This window comes from Schistocerca gregaria, chromosome 4 (assembly GCF_023897955.1).
Source record: "Schistocerca gregaria isolate iqSchGreg1 chromosome 4, iqSchGreg1.2, whole genome shotgun sequence".
Classification (NCBI taxonomy): domain Eukaryota; kingdom Metazoa; phylum Arthropoda; class Insecta; order Orthoptera; family Acrididae; genus Schistocerca; species Schistocerca gregaria.
Window position 1 is genome coordinate 676,931,235 of NC_064923.1, and position 21,957 is coordinate 676,953,191.

Sequence of the window (21,957 nt, forward strand, 5' to 3'; positions counted from 1 at the left end):
GTCTTATCCTCTCTAATCTCAAAGCATGGACAAAACGTCGCAAAGTCTTATCCTCTCTAATCTCAAAGCATGGACAAAACGTCGCAAAGTCTTATCCTCTCTAATCTCAAGTAAAGTTAAGTTTGTGATGGAATGTAACCATTATTACAGGAACATTTTTGATTCCTTTTAGGCGGTTCAGTCCGGAACCGCGCGACTGCTACGGTCACAGGTTCGAATCCTGCCTCGGGCATGGACGTGTGTGAGGTCCTTAGGTTAGTTAGGTTTACGTAATTCTACGTTCTAGGTGACTGATGACCTCAGATGTTAAGACCCATAGTGCACAGAGCCATTTGAACAATTTTGATTCCTTTTCCGTTCAAAACCTAACTCAACACTTCAACAGAAATTCCTCAACGCCGACATATGTTGTTGCAGCTGCGTGCAGCACCTGAGCTCCCTGCTGGGGCCAATCATTCTGGGACAGTTCCTCATGGACATGGTCACCATCAGTGCCACCGCATTCGTCGCCATAGCCAATGTAAGTAGTCTATTGGTTTTCATTCTAAAGAAAGTAGGTGCAGTAATGTCTAACAAGTCTCAAAGTGATACTACAGATATAGAAAAAAATGTGTGTCATTCATTCTTTCAACTGTGTTTGGGCTGCTAGTGACGTCTTCATGAAGAAATTTTTATGAATCTAAGACACAACGAGTTACAATACGATTACTTGAAATTTGTGTGGTAACAAAAATCGTGGACTGTTCTTAATAACACTGATCCAATCGATATTGCAACCTTATTGGCCGTTGTATTGGTTGCTGTTCATTCTGGTGCTACGCCCAGTGTCCAGTCACAGTAATGGCACCACCTGTCAAAAGCCTGAGTAGCCAACTTTTGAAGTTCAGGAAAAGAGTCAATAAGGTTCCAGAAAGTGCCGCCAGGGATGTGGAGGCAATCAGAATCCAGCGCCAGGAACAGCACGTACCGCGCGAGCTGTGTCTCACGTGGCGTTGTCTTGCTGATAGGTGCCATCTTGTCGAGAAGAAACAATCTGCCTGTAGAGGTTGGACGTCATCGCCAAGGATAGATGCTACTGGTGTTGATCCACTGCGTCTTCCAGAATGACGAGATCACCAAGGGAACGCCACGAGGACAGCGCCTAGACCACAACGCTCCTTCCTTTGGGCCTTACCCTGCTGACGATTGTTGCAAGATGTTTGCTTTCAGTAGTTTTACGTCCGATGGAGCATAAAAACATGTTGCGTTGGAAAAGGCCACCTATCGCCGCTCAGTGGGCGTCTACCTGCGGTACGGGCGTGCAGATTCTACCCTCCGTCGCGTATTAACAACAGTCAGCATGGGTGCATGAAAAGATACCTGCTGCAGAGGCCCTCATACGCAGCAACATTCACTGAATGGTCGTAAAGATTCTGTTGTTAGCCCCTTTGTTCATATGAGTGATAAGCTGACCAACAATTTCACTTATGTTCACCCATACAGATCTCCGAAGTCTTCGTTCACCCCTGATTTCTATGACCCTTGTTCCACGACAGTTGTGTCGGCGTCTGTTTTGGATAGCGCCATTTTCCTATCCTTGGCATACTTTAGCCACGACGGCAAGCGAACAGTTTACAAAATTAGCCATTTCCGAAATGCTTCTACCCTTGGCCCGAAGCCAATGGTCATATCAATTGAGACAGATAAATCGATCCATTTTCGCATTACAACAACACTTTTTTTCCGCTTCGAGCCTATATGCTTTACACAGTGCGGTCCATTGATAGTGACCGGGCCAAATATCTCACGAAATAAGCATCAAACGAAAAAACTACAAAGAACGAAACTCGTCTAGCTTGAAGGCGCTATGGTTGGCTCGCTAGATGGCGCTGTCATAGGTCAAACGGACATCAACTGCGTTTTTTAAAATAAGAACCCCTATTTTTATCACATATTCGTGTAGCACGTAAAGAAATATGAATGTTTTAGTTGGACCACTTTTTTCACTTTCTGGTAGATGGCACTGTAATGGTGAACAGACAAAGGGCAGAGGAGGAGGTTTGAAGAAATAGGAGGAACAGGTGGTGGATGGAGAGAGAGGGTGAAGGAGATTGGCAGAAAGATGGACAAGGAGGAGAACAGTAGAGAGAGGAGGAGAAAGGGTCCACAAGGAGAAGAGAAAGTGGAGATGGTCAGAGAGAGTGGAAGAAAAACCATGAGGAAAGAGGAGGTTGGTAGGAAAATGGGCTGGACAAAGATAGACGGAGAGAGGGGGAAGGAGAAGATGTGTGGAATATTTGTGTCAGATAGGTATGTGGGTGATGGCACCGGGAAAAGTGTAATGACAATGTGTACAAAAAAAATCTTGAGGGAACAATAAGAACAGAAAACAAAGATTGAAAAGGGTATCAGGAACAAACTCACTCTGTGGTCCCCACAGTTCAATATAAACGTTGAAGAAGCAATGGCGGAAAGAAAAGGAAACTTCAATTGTGGAATTAAACTTCAGGGTGAAACGTTATCACTGATAAGATTAGCTCAAGGTGAAAAACAAATACAAAAGTTTTCATTGCTGTGAGTATTCTAATGAGGACAGAGTGTGGGCTGAAGCTACACCAAAGAGATACGAATGTGATGAAGAGTACGAGAAATGACATTAACCAAAAAACTTAATATCAAAGCTAGATGAAGTAGAGGACTTCAACTACTTTGGTAGCTAAGTGATGCATGATAGTTGAACCAAGGAGGAAATAGAAAGGAGACCAACACGGACGAAGTGATCTTTCCTCGCCAAAAGGAATTTATTAATATCAAAGATTGACCTTAACTGGAAGAAGAAATTTCTGAGGATGTACGTTTGGACCACTGTATTGTAAGGAAGTAAATTATGCATAGTTAGAAAATGGGACAAAATCACAACGAAGCGTTTGAGAAGTGGTTCTACAGAAGGATACTGAAAATTAGGTGAACGGATAGAAATGAGATGGTTGACCACAGAATCGGCAACGAAAGGAAAATGAGGAGAAAACTGACAAAGAGAAGGGACTTGTTGATGGGACATTTGTTAAGACATCAGATAGAAACTTCCAGGCTACTAGAGGAAGCTGACAAGGGTGAAAACTGTAGGGGATGACAGAGACTGGAATACTGCCAACAAATAATTGAGGACGTAGGGCGCAAGTGCTACTCTGCCAGCTACAGGCTCCCTCCCTCCCACCATTCCTTTGTGGGTCGCGTAAGAGACTCGAAAGCGTACATGTTTGCACCTGAGAACGCTATTGCACGTTGCTGATTAACGAAATTTTTGAAAAAGACAAATGAAAACGAAGAATAGCAGATCCCTTATTCGTTCTACGGGAGATTTCTGAAACTTAGAAGGTTGGACTGGATAACTAAAGAGTAGGAACGGTGGAACTGGGGAGAAAAGAAGGTCATTTAACAACATGACTATGAGAAATAATTAGATGGTAGGACGCTTTGAGAGATATCAATGAATCGTCAGCTTGATAATAGTGAGAAGTGTGTAGGGGGAGGGGCGAGGGTGGGATTTAAAATTGTAGAAGGAGATCAAGTTTAAAATGGATGTAAACTGTAGAAGTTATGCGTAGATGAAGAGTCGTGTGCATGGAAAACTACTGTGGAAAACTATATCAAACCAGTGTTCGGATTGACAGCCAAGAGAACACAGGTTTCTTTACAAAATTCACTAATATCTCTTTTTAATTATGACTACTTCCATGTCTTTTGAATAGTAAAACGAACAACTGTACGTACTTTCATTTTATTTTCAATTAACTGCCACATTTTACATAAGCACAACAGAGCGCAGTTATTTAGGGGAAGACGGGGCAAGACGGGGGATGGGGTAAGACGGGGAAGGGCTATAAGCTACAATTAGAGTGCTTCCGTCTGTGGATAGCTACGTCAACATCACCAACACACAGGTCCCAGTGCGTTGATGTTGCTGAACCTTAGTTTCGCGGCGCTTTCTCTGAGCTTTGGAAGGTACCTACAATTGTTGTACTGACTTGCAACGTTTTACACCTTTCGAGGTCCTAAAACATGTGTTTCGTGAACATTTGTGCAGACTGTATATATAGCATTGAATAGTATGTCTTATTAACAGTAAACTGCTGTGTCAGTAGTCAATGTTCAATAAATAGTGTTCTTGTAGGCGTAACATAAGCTGACGGCATTGTAGGGGGCAAGACGGGGTGGGGCAAGATGGGGAGCTTCCCCCTCTTGTCCCTACTATTTGTCCAACCATTACTCTCTTATCGTCTCATGTGTTTACCTCGCTGCTGGTTGCCCCTACTATTTGTCCAACCATTACTCTCTTATCGTCTCATGTGTTTACCTCGCTGCTGGTTGCCCCTACTATTTGTCCAACCATCACTCTCTTATCATCTCATGTGTTTACCTCGCTGCTGGTTGCCCCTACTATTTGTCCAACCATTACTCTCTTATCGTCTCATGTGTTTACCTCGCTGCTGGTTGCCCCTACTATTTGTCCAACCATTACTCTCTTATCGTCTCATGTTTTTACCTCGCTGCTGGTTGCCCCTACTATTTGTCCAACCATTCCTCTCTTATCGTCTCATGTGTTTCCCTCGCTGCTGGTTGCCCCTACTATTTGTCCAACCATTACTCTCTTATCGTCTCATGTGTTACCTCGCTGCTGGTTGCCCCTCCTATTTGTCCAACCATTACTCTCTTATCGTCTCATGTGTTTACCTCGCTGCTGGTTGCCCCTACCATTTGTCCAACCATTACTCTCTTATCGTCTCATGTGTTAACCTCGCTGCTGGTTGCCCCTACTATTTGTCCAACCATTACTCTCTTATCATCACATGTGTTAACCTCGCTGCTGGTTGCCCATACTATTTGTCCAACCATTACTCTCTTATCGTCTCATGTGTTTACCTCGCTGCTGGTTGCCCCTACTATTTGTCCAACCATTACTCTCTTATCATCTCATGTGTTTACCTCGCTGCTGGTTGCCCCCACTATTTGTCCAACCATTACTCTCTTATCGTCTCATGTGTTTACCTCGCTGCTGGTTGCCCATACTATTTGTCCAACCATTACTCTCTTTATCGTCTCATGTGTTTACCTCACTGCTGGTTGCCCCTACTATTTGTCCAACCATTACTCTCTTATCGTCTCATGTGTTTACCTCGCTGCTGGTTGCCCCTACTATTTGTCCAACCATTACTCTCTTATTGTCTCATGTGTTTACCTCGCTGCTGGTTGCCCCTACTATTTGTCCAACCATTACTCTCTTATCGTCTCATGTGTTTACCTCGCTGCTGGTTGCCCCTACTATTTGTCCAACCATTACTCTCTTATCGTCTCATGTGTTTACCTCGCTGCTGGTTGCCCCTACTATTTGTCCAACCATTACTCTCTTATCGTCTCATGTGTTTCCCTCACTGCTGGTTGCCCCTACTATTTGTCCAACCATTACTCTCTTATCGTCTCATGTGTTACCTCGCTGCTGGTTGCCCCTCCTATTTGTCCAACCATTACTCTCTTATCGTCTCATGTGTTTACCTCGCTGCTTGTTGCCCCTACCATTTGTCAAACCATTACTCTCTTATCGTCTCATGTGTTAACCTCGCTGCTGGTTGCCCCTACTATTTGTCCAACCATTACTCTCTTATCGTCTCATGTGTTAACCTCGCTGCTGGTTGCCCCTACTATTTGTCCAACCATTACTCTCTTATCGTCTCATGTGTTTACCTCGCTGCTGGTTACCCCTACTATTTGTCCAACCATTACTCTCTTATCATCTCATGTGTTTACCTCGCTGCTGGTTGCCCCCACTATTTGTCCAACCATTACTCTCTTATCGTCTCATGTGTTTACCTCGCTGCTGGTTGCCCATACTATTTGTCCAACCATTACTCTCTTTATCGTCTCATGTGTTTACCTCACTGCTGGTTGCCCCTACTATTTGTCCAACCATTACTCTCTTATCGTCTCATGTGTTTACCTCGCTGCTGGTTGCCCCTACTATTTGTCCAATCATTACTCTCTTATCGTCTCATGTGTTTACCTCGCTGCTGGTTGCCCCTACCATTTGTCCAACTATTACTCTCTTATCGTCTCATGTGTTTACCTCGCTGCTGGTTGCCCCTACTATTTGTCCAACCATTACTCTCTTATCGTCTCATGTTTTTACCTCGCTGCTGGTTGCCCCTAATATTTGTCCAACCATTACTCTCTTATCGTCTCGTGTGTTTACCTCGCTGCTGGTTGCCCCTACTATTTGTCCAACCATTACTCTCTTATCATCTCATGTGTTTACCTCGCTGCTGGTTGCCCCTACTATTTGTCCAACCATTACTCTCTTATCGTCTCATGTGTTTACCTTGCTGCTGGTTGCCCCTACTATTTGTCCAACTATTACTCTCTTATCGTCTCATGTGTTAACCTCGCTGCTGGTTGCCCCTACTATTTGTCCAACCATTACTCTCTTATCGTCCCATGTGTTAACCTCGCTGCTGGTTGCCCCTACTATTTGTCCAACCATTACTCTCTTATCGTCTCATCTGTTTACCTCGCTGCTGGGTGCCCCTCCTATTTGTCCAACCATTACTCTCTTATCGTCTCATGTGTTTACCTCACTGCTGGTTGCCCCTACTATTTGTCCAACCATTACTCTCTTATCGTCTCATGTGTTTACCTCGCTGCTGGTTGCCCATACTATTTGTCCAACCATTACTCTCTTTATCGTCTCATGTGTTTACCTCACTGCTGGTTGCCCCTACTATTTGTCCAACCATTACTCCCTTATCGTCTCATGTGTTTACCTCGCTGCTGGTTGCCCCTACTATTTGTCCAATCATTACTCTCTTATCGTCTCATGTGTTTACCTCGCTGCTGGTTGCCCCTACCATTTGTCCATCTATTACTCTCTTATCGTCTCATGTGTTTACCTCGCTGCTGGTTGCCCCTACTATTTGTCCAACCATTACTCTCTTATCGTCTCATGTGTTTACCTCGCTGCTGGTTGCCCCTACTATTTGTCCAACCATTACTCTCTTATTGTCTCATGTGTTTACCTCGCTGCTGGTTGCCCCTACTATTCGTCCAACCATTACTCTCTTATCGTCTCATGTGTTTACCTCGCTGCTGGTTGCCCCTACTATTTGTCCAACCATTACTCTCTTATCGTCTCATGTGTTTACCTCGCTGCTGGTTGCCCCTACTATTTGTCCAACCATTACTCTCTTATCGTCTCATGTGTTTCCCTCGCTGCTGGTTGCCCCTACTATTTGTCCAACCATTACTCTCTTATCGTCTCATGTGTTACCTCGGTGCTGGTTGCCCCTCCTATTTGTCCAACCATTACTCTCTTATCGTCTCATGTGTTTACCTCGCTGCTGGTTGCCCCTACCATTTGTCCAACCATTACTCTCTTATCGTCTCATGTGTTAACCTCGCTGCTGGTTGCCCCTACTATTTGTCCAACCATTACTCTCTTATCATCTCATGTGTTAACCTCGCTGCTGGTTGCCCCTACTATTTGTCCAACCATTACTCTCTTATCGTCTCATGTGTTTACCTCGCTGCTGGTTGCCCCTACTATTTGTCCAACCATTACTCTCTTATCATCTCATGTGTTTACCTCGCTGCTGGTTGCCCCCACTATTTGTCCAACCATTACTCTCTTATCGTCTCATGTGTTTACCTCGCTGCTGGTTGCCCATACTATTTGTCCAACCATTACTCTCTTATCGTCTCATGTGTTTACCTCGCTGCTGGTTGCCTCTACTATTTGTCCAATCATTACTCTCTTATCGTCTCATGTGTTTACCTCGCTGCTGGTTGCCCCTACCATTTGTCCAACTATTACTCTCTTATCGTCTCATGTGTTTACCTCGCTGCTGGTTGCCCCTACTATTTGTCCAACCATTACTCTCTTATCGTCTCATGTGTTTACCTCGCTGCTGGTTGCCCCTGCTATTTGTCCAACCATTACTCTCTTATCATCTCATGTGTTTACCTCGCTGCTGGTTGCCCCTACTATTTGTCCAACCATTACTCTCTTATCGTCTCATGTGTTTACCTCGCTGCTGGTTGCCTCTACTATTTGTCCAATCATTACTCTCTTATCGTCTCATGAGTTTACCTCTCTGCTGGTTGCCCCTACCATTTGTCCAACTATTACTCTCTTATCGTCTCATGTGTTTACCTCGCTGCTGGTTGCCCCTACTATTTGTCCAACCATTACTCTCTAATCGTCTCATGTGTTTACCTCGCTGCTGGTTGCCCCTGCTATTTGTCCAACCATTACTCTCTTATCATCTCATGTGTTTACCTCGCTGCTGGTTGCCCCTACTATTTGTCCAACCATTACTCTCTTATCGTCTCATGTGTTTACCTCGCTGCTGGTTGCCCCTACTATTTGTCCAACCATTACTCTCTTATCACCTCATGTGTTTACCTCTCTGCTGGTTGCCCCTACCATTTGTCCAACCATTACTCTCTTATCGTCTCATGTGTTTACCTCGCTGCTGGTTGCCCCTACCATTTGTCCAACCATTACTCTCTTATCGTCTCATGTGTTAACCTCGCTGCTGGTTGCCCCTACTATTTGTCCAACCATTACTCTCTTATCGTCTCATGTGTTTACCTCGCTGCTGGTTGCCCCTACTATTTGTCCAACCATTACTCTCTTATCGTCTCATGTGTTTACCTCGCTGCTGGTTGCCCCTACTATTTGTCCAACCATTACTCTCTTATCGTCTCATGTGTTTACCTTGCTGCTGGTTGCCCCTACCATTTGTCCAACCATTACTCTCTTATCGTCTCATGTGTATACCTCGCTGCTGGTTGCCCCTACTATTTGTCCAACTATTACTCTCTTATCGTCTCATGTGTTTACCTCGCTGCTGGTTGCCCCCACTATTTGTCCAATCATTACTCTCTTATCGTCTCATGTGTTTACCTCGCTGCTGGTTGCTTTACCATTTGTCCAACCATTACTCTCTTATCGTCTCATGTGTTTACCTCGCTGCTGGTTGCCCCTACTATTTGTCCAACTATTACTCTCTTATCGTCTCATGTGTTTACCTCGCTGCTGGTTGCCCCTACTATTTGTCCAACCATTACTCTCTTATCGTCTCATGTGTTTACCTCGCTGCTGGTTGCCCCTACTATTTGTCCAACCATTACTCTCTTATCGTCTCATGTGTTAACCTCGCTGCTGGTTGCCCCTACTATTTGTCCAACCATTACTCTCTTATCGTCTCATGTGTTTACCTCGCTGCTGGTTGCCCCTCCTATTTGTCCAACCATTACTCTCTTATCGTCTCATGTGTTTACCTCGCTGCTGGTTGCCCCTACCATTTGTCCAACCATTACTCTCTTATCGTCTCATGTGTTTACCTCGCTGCTGGTTGCCCCTCCTATTTGTCCAACCATTACTCTCTTATCGTCTCATGTGTTTACCTCGCTGCTGGTTGCCCCTACTATTTGTCCAACCATTACTCTCTTATCGTCTCATGTGTTACCTCGCTGCTGGTTGCCCCTCCTATTTGTCCAACCATTACTCACTTATCGTCTCATGTGTTTACCTCGCTGCTGGTTGCCCATACCATTTGTCCAACCATTACTCTCTTATCGTCTCATGTGTTTACCTCGCTGCTGGTTGCCCCTACTATTTGTCCAACCATTACTCTCTTATCGTCTCATGTGTTTACCTCGCTGCTGGTTGCCCCTCCTATTTGTCCAACCATTACTCTCTTATCGTCTCATGTGTTTACCTCGCTGCTGGTTGCCCCTACCATTTGTCCAACCATTACTCTCTTATCGTCTCATGTGTTTACCTCGCTGCTGGTTGCCCCTACTATTTGTCCAACTATTACTCTCTTATCGTCTCATGTGTTTACCTCGCTGCTGGTTGCCCCTACTATTTGTCCAACCATTACTCTCTTATCGTCTCATGTGTTTACCTCGCTGCTGGTTGCCCCTACTATTTGTCCAACCATTACTCTCTTATCGTCTCATGTGTTAACCTCGCTGCTGGTTGCCCCTACTATTTGTCCAACCATTACTCTCTTATCATCTCATGTGTTAACCTCGCTGCTGGTTGCCCCTACTATTTGTCCAACCATTACTCTCTTATCGTCTCATCTAATTACCTCGCTGCTGGTTGCCCCTCCTATTTGTCCAACCATTACTCTCTTATCGTCTCATGTGTTTACCTCGCTGCTGGTTGCCCCTACTATTTGTCCAACCATTACTCTCTTATCGTCTCATGTGTTTACCTCGCTGCTGGTTGCCCCTACCATTTGTCCAACCATTACTCTCTTATCGTCTCATGTGTTTACCTCGCTGCTGGTTGCCCCTACTATTTGTCCAACTATTACTCTCTTATCGTCTCATCTGTTTACCTCGCTGCTTGTTGCCCCTACTATTTGTCCAACCATTACTCTCTTATCGTCCCATGTGTTTACCTCGCTGCTGGTTGCCCCTACTATTTGTCCAACCATTACTCTCTTATCGTCTCATGTGTTACCTCGCTGCTGGTTGCCCCTACTATTTGTCCAACCATTACTCTCTTATCGTCTCATCTGTTTACCTCGCTGCTGGTTGCCCCTCCTATTTGTCCAACCATTACTCTCTTATCGTCTCATGTGTTCACCTCGCTGCTGGTTGCCCCTACTATTTGTCCAACCATTACTCTCTTATCGTCTCATGTGTTTACCTCGCTGCTGGTTACCCCTACTATTTGTCCAACCATTACTCTCTTATCGTCTCATGTGTTTACCTCGCTGCTGGTTGCCCATACTATTTGTCCAACCATTACTCTCTTTATCGTCTCATGTGTTTACCTCACTGCTGGTTGCCCCTACTATTTGTCCAACCATTACTCCCTTATCGTCTCATGTGTTTACCTCGCTGCTGGTTGCCCCTACTATTTGTCCAATCATTACTCTCTTATCGTCTCATGTGTTTACCTCGCTGCTGGTTGCCCCTACCATTTGTCCATCTATTACTCTCTTATTGTCTCATGTGTTTACCTCGCTGCTGGTTGCCCCTACTATTTGTCCAACCATTACTCTCTTCTCGTCTCATGTGTTTACCTCGCTGCTGGTTGCCCCTACTATTTGTCCAACCATTACTCTCTTATTGTCTCATGTGTTTACCTCGCTGCTGGTTGCCCCTACTATTCGTCCAACCATTACTCTCTTATCGTCTCATGTGTTTACCTCGCTGCTGGTTGCCCCTACTATTTGTCCAACCATTACTCTCTTATCGTCTCATGTGTTTACCTCGCTGCTGGTTGCCCCTACTATTTGTCCAACCATTACTCTCTTATCGTCTCATGTGTTTCCCTCGCTGCTGGTTGCCCCTACTATTTGTCCAACCATTACTCTCTTATCGTCTCATGTGTTACCTCGCTGCTGGTTGCCCCTACCATTTGTCCAACCATTACTCTCTTATCGTCTCATGTGTTTACCTCGCTGCTGGTTGCCCCTACCATTTGTCCAACCATTACTCTCTTATCGTCTCATGTGTTAACCTCGCTGCTGGTTGCCCCTACTATTTGTCCAACCATTACTCTCTTATCATCTCATGTGTTAACCTCGCTGCTGGTTGCCCCTACTATTTGTCCAACCATTACTCTCTTATCGTCTCATGTGTTTACCTCGCTGCTGGTTGCCCCTACTATTTGTCCAACCATTACTCTCTTATCATCTCATGTGTTTACCTCGCTGCTGGTTGCCCCCACTATTTGTCCAACCATTACTCTCTTATCGTCTCATGTGTTTACCTCGCTGCTGGTTGCCCATACTATTTGTCCAACCATTACTCTCTTATCGTCTCATGTGTTTACCTCGCTGCTGGTTGCCTCTACTATTTGTCCAATCATTACTCTCTTATCGTCTCATGTGTTTACCTCGCTGCTGGTTGCCCCTACTATTTGTCCAACTATTACTCTCTTATCGTCTCATGTGTTTACCTCGCTGCTGGTTGCCCCTACTATTTGTCCAACCATTACTCTCTTATCGTCTCATGTGTTTACCTCGCTGCTGGTTGCCCCTACTATTTGTCCAACCATTACTCTCTTATCGTCTCATGTGTTAACCTCGCTGCTGGTTGCCCCTACTATTTGTCCAACCATTACTCTCTTATCATCTCATGTGTTAACCTCGCTGCTGGTTGCCCCTACTATTTGTCCAACCATTACTCTCTTATCGTCTCATGTGTTTACCTCGCTGCTGGTTGCCACTCCTATTTGTCCAACCATTACTCTCTTATCGTCTTATGTGTTTACCTCGCTGCTGGTTGCCCCTACGATTTGTCCAACCATTACTCTCCTATCGTCTCATGTGTTTACCTCGCTGCTGGTTGCCCCTACCATTTGTCCAACCATTACTCTCTTATCGTCTCATGTGTTTACCTCGCTGCTGGTTGCCCCTACTATTTGTCCAACTATTACTCTCTTATCGTCTCATCTGTTTACCTCGCTGCTTGTTGCCCCTACTATTTGTCCAACCATTACTCTCTTATCGTCCCATGTGTTTACCTCGCTGCTGGTTGCCCCTACTATTTGTCCAACCATTACTCTCTTATCGTCTCATGTGTTACCTCGCTGCTGGTTGCCCCTACTATTTGTCCAACCATTACTCTCTTATCGTCTCATCTGTTTACCTCGCTGCTGGTTGCCCCTCCTATTTGTCCAACCATTACTCTCTTATCGTCTCATGTGTTCACCTCGCTGCTGGTTGCCCCCACTATTTGTCCAACCATTACTCTCTTATCGTCTCATGTGTTTACCTCGCTGCTGGTTACCCCTACTATTTGTCCAACCATTACTCTCTTATCGTCTCATGTGTTTACCTCGCTGCTGGTTGCCCATACTATTTGTCCAACCATTACTCTCTTTATCGTCTCATGTGTTTACCTCACTGCTGGTTGCCCCTACTATTTGTCCAACCATTACTCCCTTATCGTCTCATGTGTTTACCTCGCTGCTGGTTGCCCCTACTATTTGTCCAATCATTACTCTCTTATCGTCTCATGTGTTTACCTCGCTGCTGGTTGCCCCTACCATTTGTCCATCTATTACTCTCTTATTGTCTCATGTGTTTACCTCGCTGCTGGTTGCCCCTACTATTTGTCCAACCATTACTCTCTTATCGTCTCATGTGTTTACCTCGCTGCTGGTTGCCCCTACTATTTGTCCAACCATTACTCTCTTATTGTCTCATGTGTTTACCTCGCTGCTGGTTGCCCCTACTATTCGTCCAACCATTACTCTCTTATCGTCTCATGTGTTTACCTCGCTGCTGGTTGCCCCTACTATTTGTCCAACCATTACTCTCTTATCGTCTCATGTGTTTACCTCGCTGCTGGTTGCCCCTACTATTTGTCCAACCATTACTCTCTTATCGTCTCATGTGTTTCCCTCGCTGCTGGTTGCCCCTACTATTTGTCCAACCATTACTCTCTTATCGTCTCATGTGTTACCTCGCTGCTGGTTGCCCCTACCATTTGTCCAACCATTACTCTCTTATCGTCTCATGTGTTTACCTCGCTGCTGGTTGCCCCTACCATTTGTCCAACCATTACTCTCTTATCGTCTCATGTGTTAACCTCGCTGCTGGTTGCCCCTACTATTTGTCCAACCATTACTCTCTTATCATCTCATGTGTTAACCTCGCTGCTGGTTGCCCCTACTATTTGTCCAACCATTACTCTCTTATCGTCTCATGTGTTTACCTCGCTGCTGGTTGCCCCTACTATTTGTCCAACCATTACTCTCTTATCATCTCATGTGTTTACCTCGCTGCTGGTTGCCCCCACTATTTGTCCAACCATTACTCTCTTATCGTCTCATGTGTTTACCTCGCTGCTGGTTGCCCATACTATTTGTCCAACCATTACTCTCTTATCGTCTCATGTGTTTACCTCGCTGCTGGTTGCCTCTACTATTTGTCCAATCATTACTCTCTTATCATCTCATGTGTTTACCTCGCTGCTGGTTGCCCCTACCATTTGTCCAACTATTACTCTCTTATCGTCTCATGTGTTTACCTCGCTGCTGGTTGCCCCAACTATTTGTCCAACCATTACTCTCTTATCGTCTCATGTGTTTACCTCGCTGCTGGTTGCCCCTGCTATTTGTCCAACCATTACTCTCTTATCATCTCATGTGTTTACCTCGCTGCTGGTTGCCCCTACTATTTGTCCAACCATTACTCTCTTATCGTCTCATGTGTTTACCTCACTGCTGGTTGCCTCTACTATTTGTCCAATCATTACTCTCTTATCGTCTCATGTGTTTACCTCGCTGCTGGTTGCCCCTACCATTTGTCCAACTATTACTCTCTTATCGTCTCATGTGTTTACCTCGCTGCTGGTTGCCCCTACTATTTGTCCAACCATTACTCTCTTATCGTCTCATGTGTTTACCTCGCTGCTGGTTGCCCCTGCTATTTGTCCAACCATTACTCTCTTATCATCTCATGTGTTTACCTCGCTGCTGGTTGCCCCTACTATTTGTCCAACCATTACTCTCTTATCGTCTCATGTGTTTACCTCGCTGCTGGTTGCCCCTACTATTTGTCCAACCATTACTCTCTTATCGTCTCATGTGTTTACCTCGCTGCTGGTTGCTTTACCATTTGTCCAACCATTACTCCCCTATCGTCTCATGTGTTTATCTCGCTGCTGGTTGCCCCTACTATTTGTCCAACTATTACTCTCTTATCGTCTCATGTGTTTACCTCGCTGCCGGTTGCCCCTACTATTTGTCCAACCATTACTCTCTTATCGTCTCATGTGTTTACCTCGCTGCTGGTTGCCCCTACTATTTGTCCAACCATTACTCTCTTATCGTCTCATGTGTTAACCTCGCTGCTGGTTGCCCCTACTATTTGTCCAACCATTACTCTCTTATCGTCTCATGTGTTTACCTCGCTGCTGGTTGCCCCTCCTATTTGTCCAACCATTACTCTCTTATCGTCTCATGTGTTTACCTCGCTGCTGGTTGCCCCTACCATTTGTCCAACCATTACTCTCTTATCGTCTCATGTGTTTACCTCGCTGCTGGTTGCCCCTCCTATTTGTCCAACCATTACTCTCTTATCGTCTCATGTGTTTACCTCGCTGCTGGTTGCCCCTACTATTTGTCCAACCATTACTCTCTTATCGTCTCATGTGTTACCTCGCTGCTGGTTGCCCCTCCTATTTGTCCAACCATTACTCACTTATCGTCTCATGTGTTTACCTCGCTGCTGGTTGCCCATACCATTTGTCCAACCATTACTCTCTTATCGTCTCATGTGTTTACCTCGCTGCTGGTTGCCTCTACTATTTGTCCAACCATTACTCTCTTATCGTCTCATGTGTTTACCTCGCTGCTGGTTGCCCCTCCTATTTGTCCAACCATTACTCTCTTATCGTCTCATGTGTTTACCTCGCTGCTGGTTGCCCCTACCATTTGTCCAACCATTACTCTCTTATCGTCTCATGTGTTTACCTCGCTGCTGGTTGCCCCTACTATTTGTCCAACTATTACTCTCTTATCGTCTCATGTGTTTACCTCGCTGCTGGTTGCCCCTACTATTTGTCCAACCATTACTCTCTTATCGTCTCATGTGTTTACCTCGCTGCTGGTTGCCCCTACTATTTGTCCAACCATTACTCTCTTATCGTCTCATGTGTTAACCTCGCTGCTGGTTGCCCCTACTATTTGTCCAACCATTACTCTCTTATCATCTCATGTGTTAACCTCGCTGCTGGTTGCCCCTACTATTTGTCCAACCATTACTCTCTTATCGTCTCATCTGTTTACCTCGCTGCTGGTTGCCCCTCCTATTTGTCCAACCATTACTCTCTTATCGTCTCATGTGTTTACCTCGCTGCTGGCTGCCCCTACTATTTGTCCAACCATTACTCTATTATCGTCTCATGTGTTTACCTCGCTGCTGGTTGCCCCTACCATTTGTCCAACCATTACTCTCTTATCGTCTCATGTGTTTACCTCGCTGCTGGTTGCCCCTACTATCTGTCCAACTATTACTCTCTTATCGTCTCATGTGTTTACCTCGCTGCTTGTTGCCCCTACTATTTGTCCAACCATTACTCTCTTATCGTCCCATGTGTTTACCTCGCTGCTGGTTGCCCCTACTATTTGTCCAACTATTACTCTCTTATCGTCTCATGTGTTTACCTCGCTGCTTGTTGCCCCTACTATTTGTCCAACCATTACTCTCTTATCGTCTCATGTGTTAACCTCGCTGCTGGTTGCCCCTACTATTCGTCCAACCATTACTCTCTTATCGTCTCATGTGTTTACCTCGCTGCTGGTTGCCCCTACCATTTGTCCAACCATTACTCTCTTATCGTCTCATGTGTTTACCTCGCTGCTGGTTGCCCCTACTATTTGTCCAACTATTACTCTCTTATCGTCTCATGTGTTTACCTCGCTGCTTGTTGCCCCTACTATTTGTCCAACCATTACTCTCTTATCGTCCCATGTGTTTACCTCGCTGCTGGTTGCCCCTACTATTTGTCCAACCATTACTCTCTTATCGTCCCATGTGTTTACCTCGCTGCTGGTTGCCCCTACTATTTGTCCAACCATTACTCTCTTATCGTCTCATCTGTTTACCTCGCTGCTGGTTGCCCCTCCTATTTGTCCAACCATTACTCTCTTATCGTCTCATGTGTTTACCTCGCTGCTGGTTGCCCCTACTATTTGTCCAACCATTACTCTCTTATCGTCTCATGTGTTAACCTCGCTGCTGGTTGCCCCTACTATTTGTCCAACCATTACTCTCTTATCGTCTCATGTGTTTACCTCGCTGCTGGTTGCCCCTCCTATTTGTCCAACCATTACTCTCTTATCGTCTCATGTGTTTACCTCGCTGCTGGTTGCCCCTACCATTTGTCCAACCATTACTCTCTTATCGTCTCATGTGTTTACCTCGCTGCTGGTTGCCCCTCCTATTTGTCCAACCATTACTCTCTTATCGTCTCATGTGTTTACCTCGCTGCTGGTTGCCCCTACTATTTGTCCAACCATTACTCTCTTATCGTCTCATGTGTTACCTCGCTGCTGGTTGCCCCTCCTATTTGTCCAACCATTACTCACTTATCGTCTCATGTGTTTACCTCGCTGCTGGTTGCCCATACCATTTGTCCAACCATTACTCTCTTATCGTCTCATGTGTTTACCTCGCTGCTGGTTGCCTCTACTATTTGTCCAACCATTACTCTCTTATCGTCTCATGTGTTTACCTCGCTGCTGGTTGCCCCTCCTATTTGTCCAACCATTACTCTCTTATCGTCTCATGTGTTTACCTCGCTGCTGGTTGCCCCTACCATTTGTCCAACCATTACTCTCTTATCGTCTCATGTGTTTACCTCGCTGCTGGTTGCCCCTACTATTTGTCCAACTATTACTCTCTTATCGTCTCATGTGTTTACCTCGCTGCTGGTTGCCCCTACTATTTGTCCAACCATTACTCTCTTATCGTCTCATGTGTTTACCTCGCTGCTGGTTGCCCCTACTATTTGTCCAACCATTACTCTCTTATCGTCTCATGTGTTAACCTCGCTGCTGGTTGCCCCTACTATTTGTCCAACCATTACTCTCTTATCATCTCATGTGTTAACCTCGCTGCTGGTTGCCCCTACTATTTGTCCAACCATTACTCTCTTATCGTCTCATCTGTTTACCTCGCTGCTGGTTGCCCCTCCTATTTGTCCAACCATTACTCTCTTATCGTCTCATGTGTTTACCTCGCTGCTGGTTGCCCCTACTATTTGTCCAACCATTACTCTATTATCGTCTCATGTGTTTACCTCGCTGCTGGTTGCCCCTACCATTTGTCCAACCATTACTCTCTTATCGTCTCATGTGTTTACCTCGCTGCTGGTTGCCCCTACTATTTGTCCAACTATTACTCTCTTATCGTCTCATGTGTTTACCTCGCTGCTTGTTGCCCCTACTATTTGTCCAACCATTACTCTCTTATCGTCCCATGTGTTTACCTCGCTGCTGGTTGCCCCTACTATTTGTCCAACTATTACTCTCTTATCGTCTCATGTGTTTACCTCGCTGCTTGTTGCCCCTACTATTTGTCCAACCATTACTCTCTTATCGTCTCATGTGTTAACCTCGCTGCTGGTTGCCCCTACTATTCGTCCAACCATTACTCTCTTATCGTCTCATGTGTTTACCTCGCTGCTGGTTGCCCCTACCATTTGTCCAACCATTACTCTCTTATCGTCTCATGTGTTTACCTCGCTGCTGGTTGCCCCTACTATTTGTCCAACTATTACTCTCTTATCGTCTCATGTGTTTACCTCGCTGCTTGTTGCCCCTACTATTTGTCCAACCATTACTCTCTTATCGTCCCATGTGTTTACCTCGCTGCTGGTTGCCCCTACTATTTGTCCAACCATTACTCTCTTATCGTCCCATGTGTTTACCTCGCTGCTGGTTGCCCCTACTATTTGTCCAACCATTACTCTCTTATCGTCTCATCTGTTTACCTCGCTGCTGGTTGCCCCTCCTATTTGTCCAACCATTACTCTCTTATCGTCTCATGTGTTTACCTCGCTGCTGGTTGCCCCTACTATTTGTCCAACCATTACTCTCTTATCGTCTCATGTGTTTACCTCGCTGCTGGTTGCCCCTACCATTTGTCCAACCATTACTCTCTTATCGTCTCATGTGTTTACCTCGCTGCTGGTTGCCCCTACTATTTGTCCAACTATTACTCTCTTATCGTCTCATGTGTTTACCTCGCTGCTTGTTGCCCCTACTATTTGTCCAACCATTACTCTCTTATCGTCCCATGTGTTTACCTCGCTGCTGGTTGCCCCTACTATTTGTCCAACCATTACTCTTTTATCGTCTCATGTGTTACCTCGCTGCTGGTTGCCCCTACTATTTGTCCAACCATTACTCTCTTATCGTCTCATCTGTTTACGTCGCTGCTGGTTGCCCCTCCTATTTGTCCAACCATTACTCTCTTATCGTCTCATGTGTTCACCTCGCTGCTGGTTGCCCCTACTATTTGTCCAACCATTACTCTCTTATCGTCTCATCTGTTTACGTCGCTGCTGGTTGCCCCTCCTATTTGTCCAACCATTACTCTCTTATCGTCTCATGTGTTCACCTCGCTGCTGGTTGCCCCTACTATTTGTCCAACCATTACTCTCTTATCGTCTCATGTGTTTACCTCGCTGCTGGTTTTGAACACGTACATTATACGTTGAATACAATTATAAATAGAATGGTATTCGTTATTCCAACGTTTCCTACTTAATTACAAAGTATGCCTTAGGTTATATGGTGAATAAAAATACACAAAACGTGCAAAGTCAGTATTCTTGCTATACTTTAACGACTGACTATTAGAAATATGGTATTTACTATATAATATAGATTAGCAGGGATGATATGACTCAATAGTACCTTCCACGTGTTTTATTTCAGTTGGTTCGCTAGTATCGGCGACAAACGTCTAGGCAAGATTGGTCATTGGAGTCAATGGAAGGCACTGTAAGTGCTGTTATAGAAGATCATACGGGTTCTTTCAGGGCTGCTCGACAGTTCAACGTGCCACAGACAACGATTGAACGACATGTGGCAAAGAAACGTGCTAAGACTGGCTATACAGTTGGAAAAGGGTAGGACCAGTCAGTAGTGTGTTTACCCCAGAACAAGAGGCAGGACTTGCAGACTACGTAACGGAGATGGAAGAGCAGTATTTTGGCCTAACACTTGACGAAGTTTGTGAACTTGCTTTTCAGCTAGCTGAACGAAACAACATCAAACTTCCATTTAATATTGTAGCCAAATCTGCTGGAAGAGATTGGTGAAATGGGTTTCTTGCACGAAATCCTACCTTAATAATACGAAAACCAGAGGCCACATCAATCGCACGAGCGATGGGATTTAATCGAGTTGCTGTAGATCGGTTTTTCGATGTGTCAGAAAGTCAATTAGACACATTCAAGTTTACGTGAGACAGAATATTCAATTGCTATGAGACTGGTTTAACAATCATTCCAAAAGGTCACACAAAGGTGGTTGCTTTCAAAGGGCGCACACAGGTGGGGGCAGCTAATTAAGCAGAAAGAGGCCAGACTGTGACTGCAGAAATCTGTGTTTCAGCGTCGTGGTGCTACGTACCACCTATGTCACTTTATCCTGGAAAAAGAATGCAACAAGCGTTTGAGACTGGCCTGCCCCCTGGTGCCTGGGCAGTAGTCCAAGAAACTGGTTGGTTGACGAAAGAACTATTTTTGACTTGGTTTAAGAAGTTTATTGCATTTACTGGAGCGTCAAAGGAAAGACCAATACTTCTCATATTGAACGGCCACAAAACGCACACCAAGAATTTAGAACTGATAGATGTGGCCCGTGAAAATGGGATTGTCTTGCTGTGTTTCCCACCACACTGCTCACACCGTCTTCAACCATTGGACGTGGCATTTATGAAACCTCTCAGTAAATTTTACGATGATGAAGTAAGATGGTGGCTTCGCACCCATCCTGGAAAAGTTGTTACGCTGCATCAGATCGCAAGTTTATTCGGTAAGATCTTCATTCATTCAGCTACCATGTCCACGGCAGTGGACGGGTTTCGGAAAACAGGCATTTGACCTGTAAATAGGAATGTATTTCAAGAAAGTGAAAACCTTCCCTGTTCAACTACAGACATTCATCATGCTCACACATCTGAAGTTACAGAAACGGAAGACCAAATACCAGAGATGTTGTCAAAACGTAAAATACCTGAACAATTAAACGATCAAGCCTCTGTTTCGTCTAACTTTCAGGTTACCAGCCCTGAAATGGTGATAGCTATTCCAAAGGTGGATATAAAAACCAAAAGGACACCATCTGGAAAACCCGTTGTTTAAACCGAATCTCCTTATAGGAGTGAACTATCGGAAGAAATTAAACGAAAAGGAGTCCACAAACGTGCTGCATGTAAACGAAAACTCTTCCCAAAGACGTTTAACAAACCTGGGATACCACCTTAATGTCATAAAGACAACGAAAAAGAGACGAACGTTACTGACGTTTTAACCACCCCTTCATGCTCAAGGGATAATAGGTCGAATGACAACGAGGAAGAGAGTGAAGAATGTTTATACTACTATGACTTCTCTGAAGGAGGCTGGATACGGTGTATTAGCTGCGGGCGCTGGGCCCACGACATTTGTGCAGGGATCGAAATTGGTGATGAGGCTGTCCACGCTTGTGTACTATGTGAAAGTAAGAGGTCTAAATAAAACGCAATACCTGATTCCACAATTCGCAGAACCATATTTCGAAACCTTATCGTCACATGATTTCATTATTCCAGTCCTAAATTAAGCTTTAGAGATGAATTCATGCTAGTTCCCCATCTTACCACACATATGGGGCAAGACGGGGAATTGGTAGTTTATGTTTTAAATCGAGGCATTTCTAACTAAATGTAACAATGTTTGCAGGTTTATTTGCATGCTATTGTAAGTCAATGGTTAAGTAAACAAATGATAAGCAAACCTACTTGAATTTATTTTTGTCCCTTTTGTAAGGATTTAAAATTAGCTTCCCCATCTTGCCCCGCCTTCCCCTACGTCTTCTTCTGGAATAATATCTGTAGGCAGCTAATAAATAAATGTAGAGAAATGATCAGTGAGGAAGCTGGAGCAGGAGAAAGATACTAGGTTCGGATTCGGTCGGAGGGTATTCAAATCCCTGTGCAGCCGTCCGGATTTAGAACTTTCGTGGATTCTCAGGTTTCTTAAAACCAAAGCCGGAATGGTTTCTTCGAAAGGACACGACCTATTTCCCTGCCAATCCTTCGCAAATCTGTGCTTGTGCTGTTTCAGTAATGAACTCATTACTGAGAGGGCGTAAGATCCTAATCTTCCTTCCTTATTCAGTGCTCATACATGGATCGCAGAACGCAACTCTGCAATGACCGTGTTTAGAAAAGA

At 44.9% G+C, this 21,957-nt stretch overlaps 1 protein-coding gene across 1 annotated transcript in view; it reads left to right on the top strand.

The window, feature by feature from the left end:
* LOC126267865 (odorant receptor Or2-like) overlaps window positions 1-21,957 on the top strand; it is a 95,384-nt gene that overhangs the window by 53,582 nt on the left and 19,845 nt on the right. Inside the window, exon 5 of the mRNA XM_049973174.1 lies at window positions 418-520. Within this exon, the coding sequence (XP_049829131.1) occupies window positions 418-520 (103 nt within the window). The remainder of the gene's footprint in view (window positions 1-417; window positions 521-21,957) is intronic.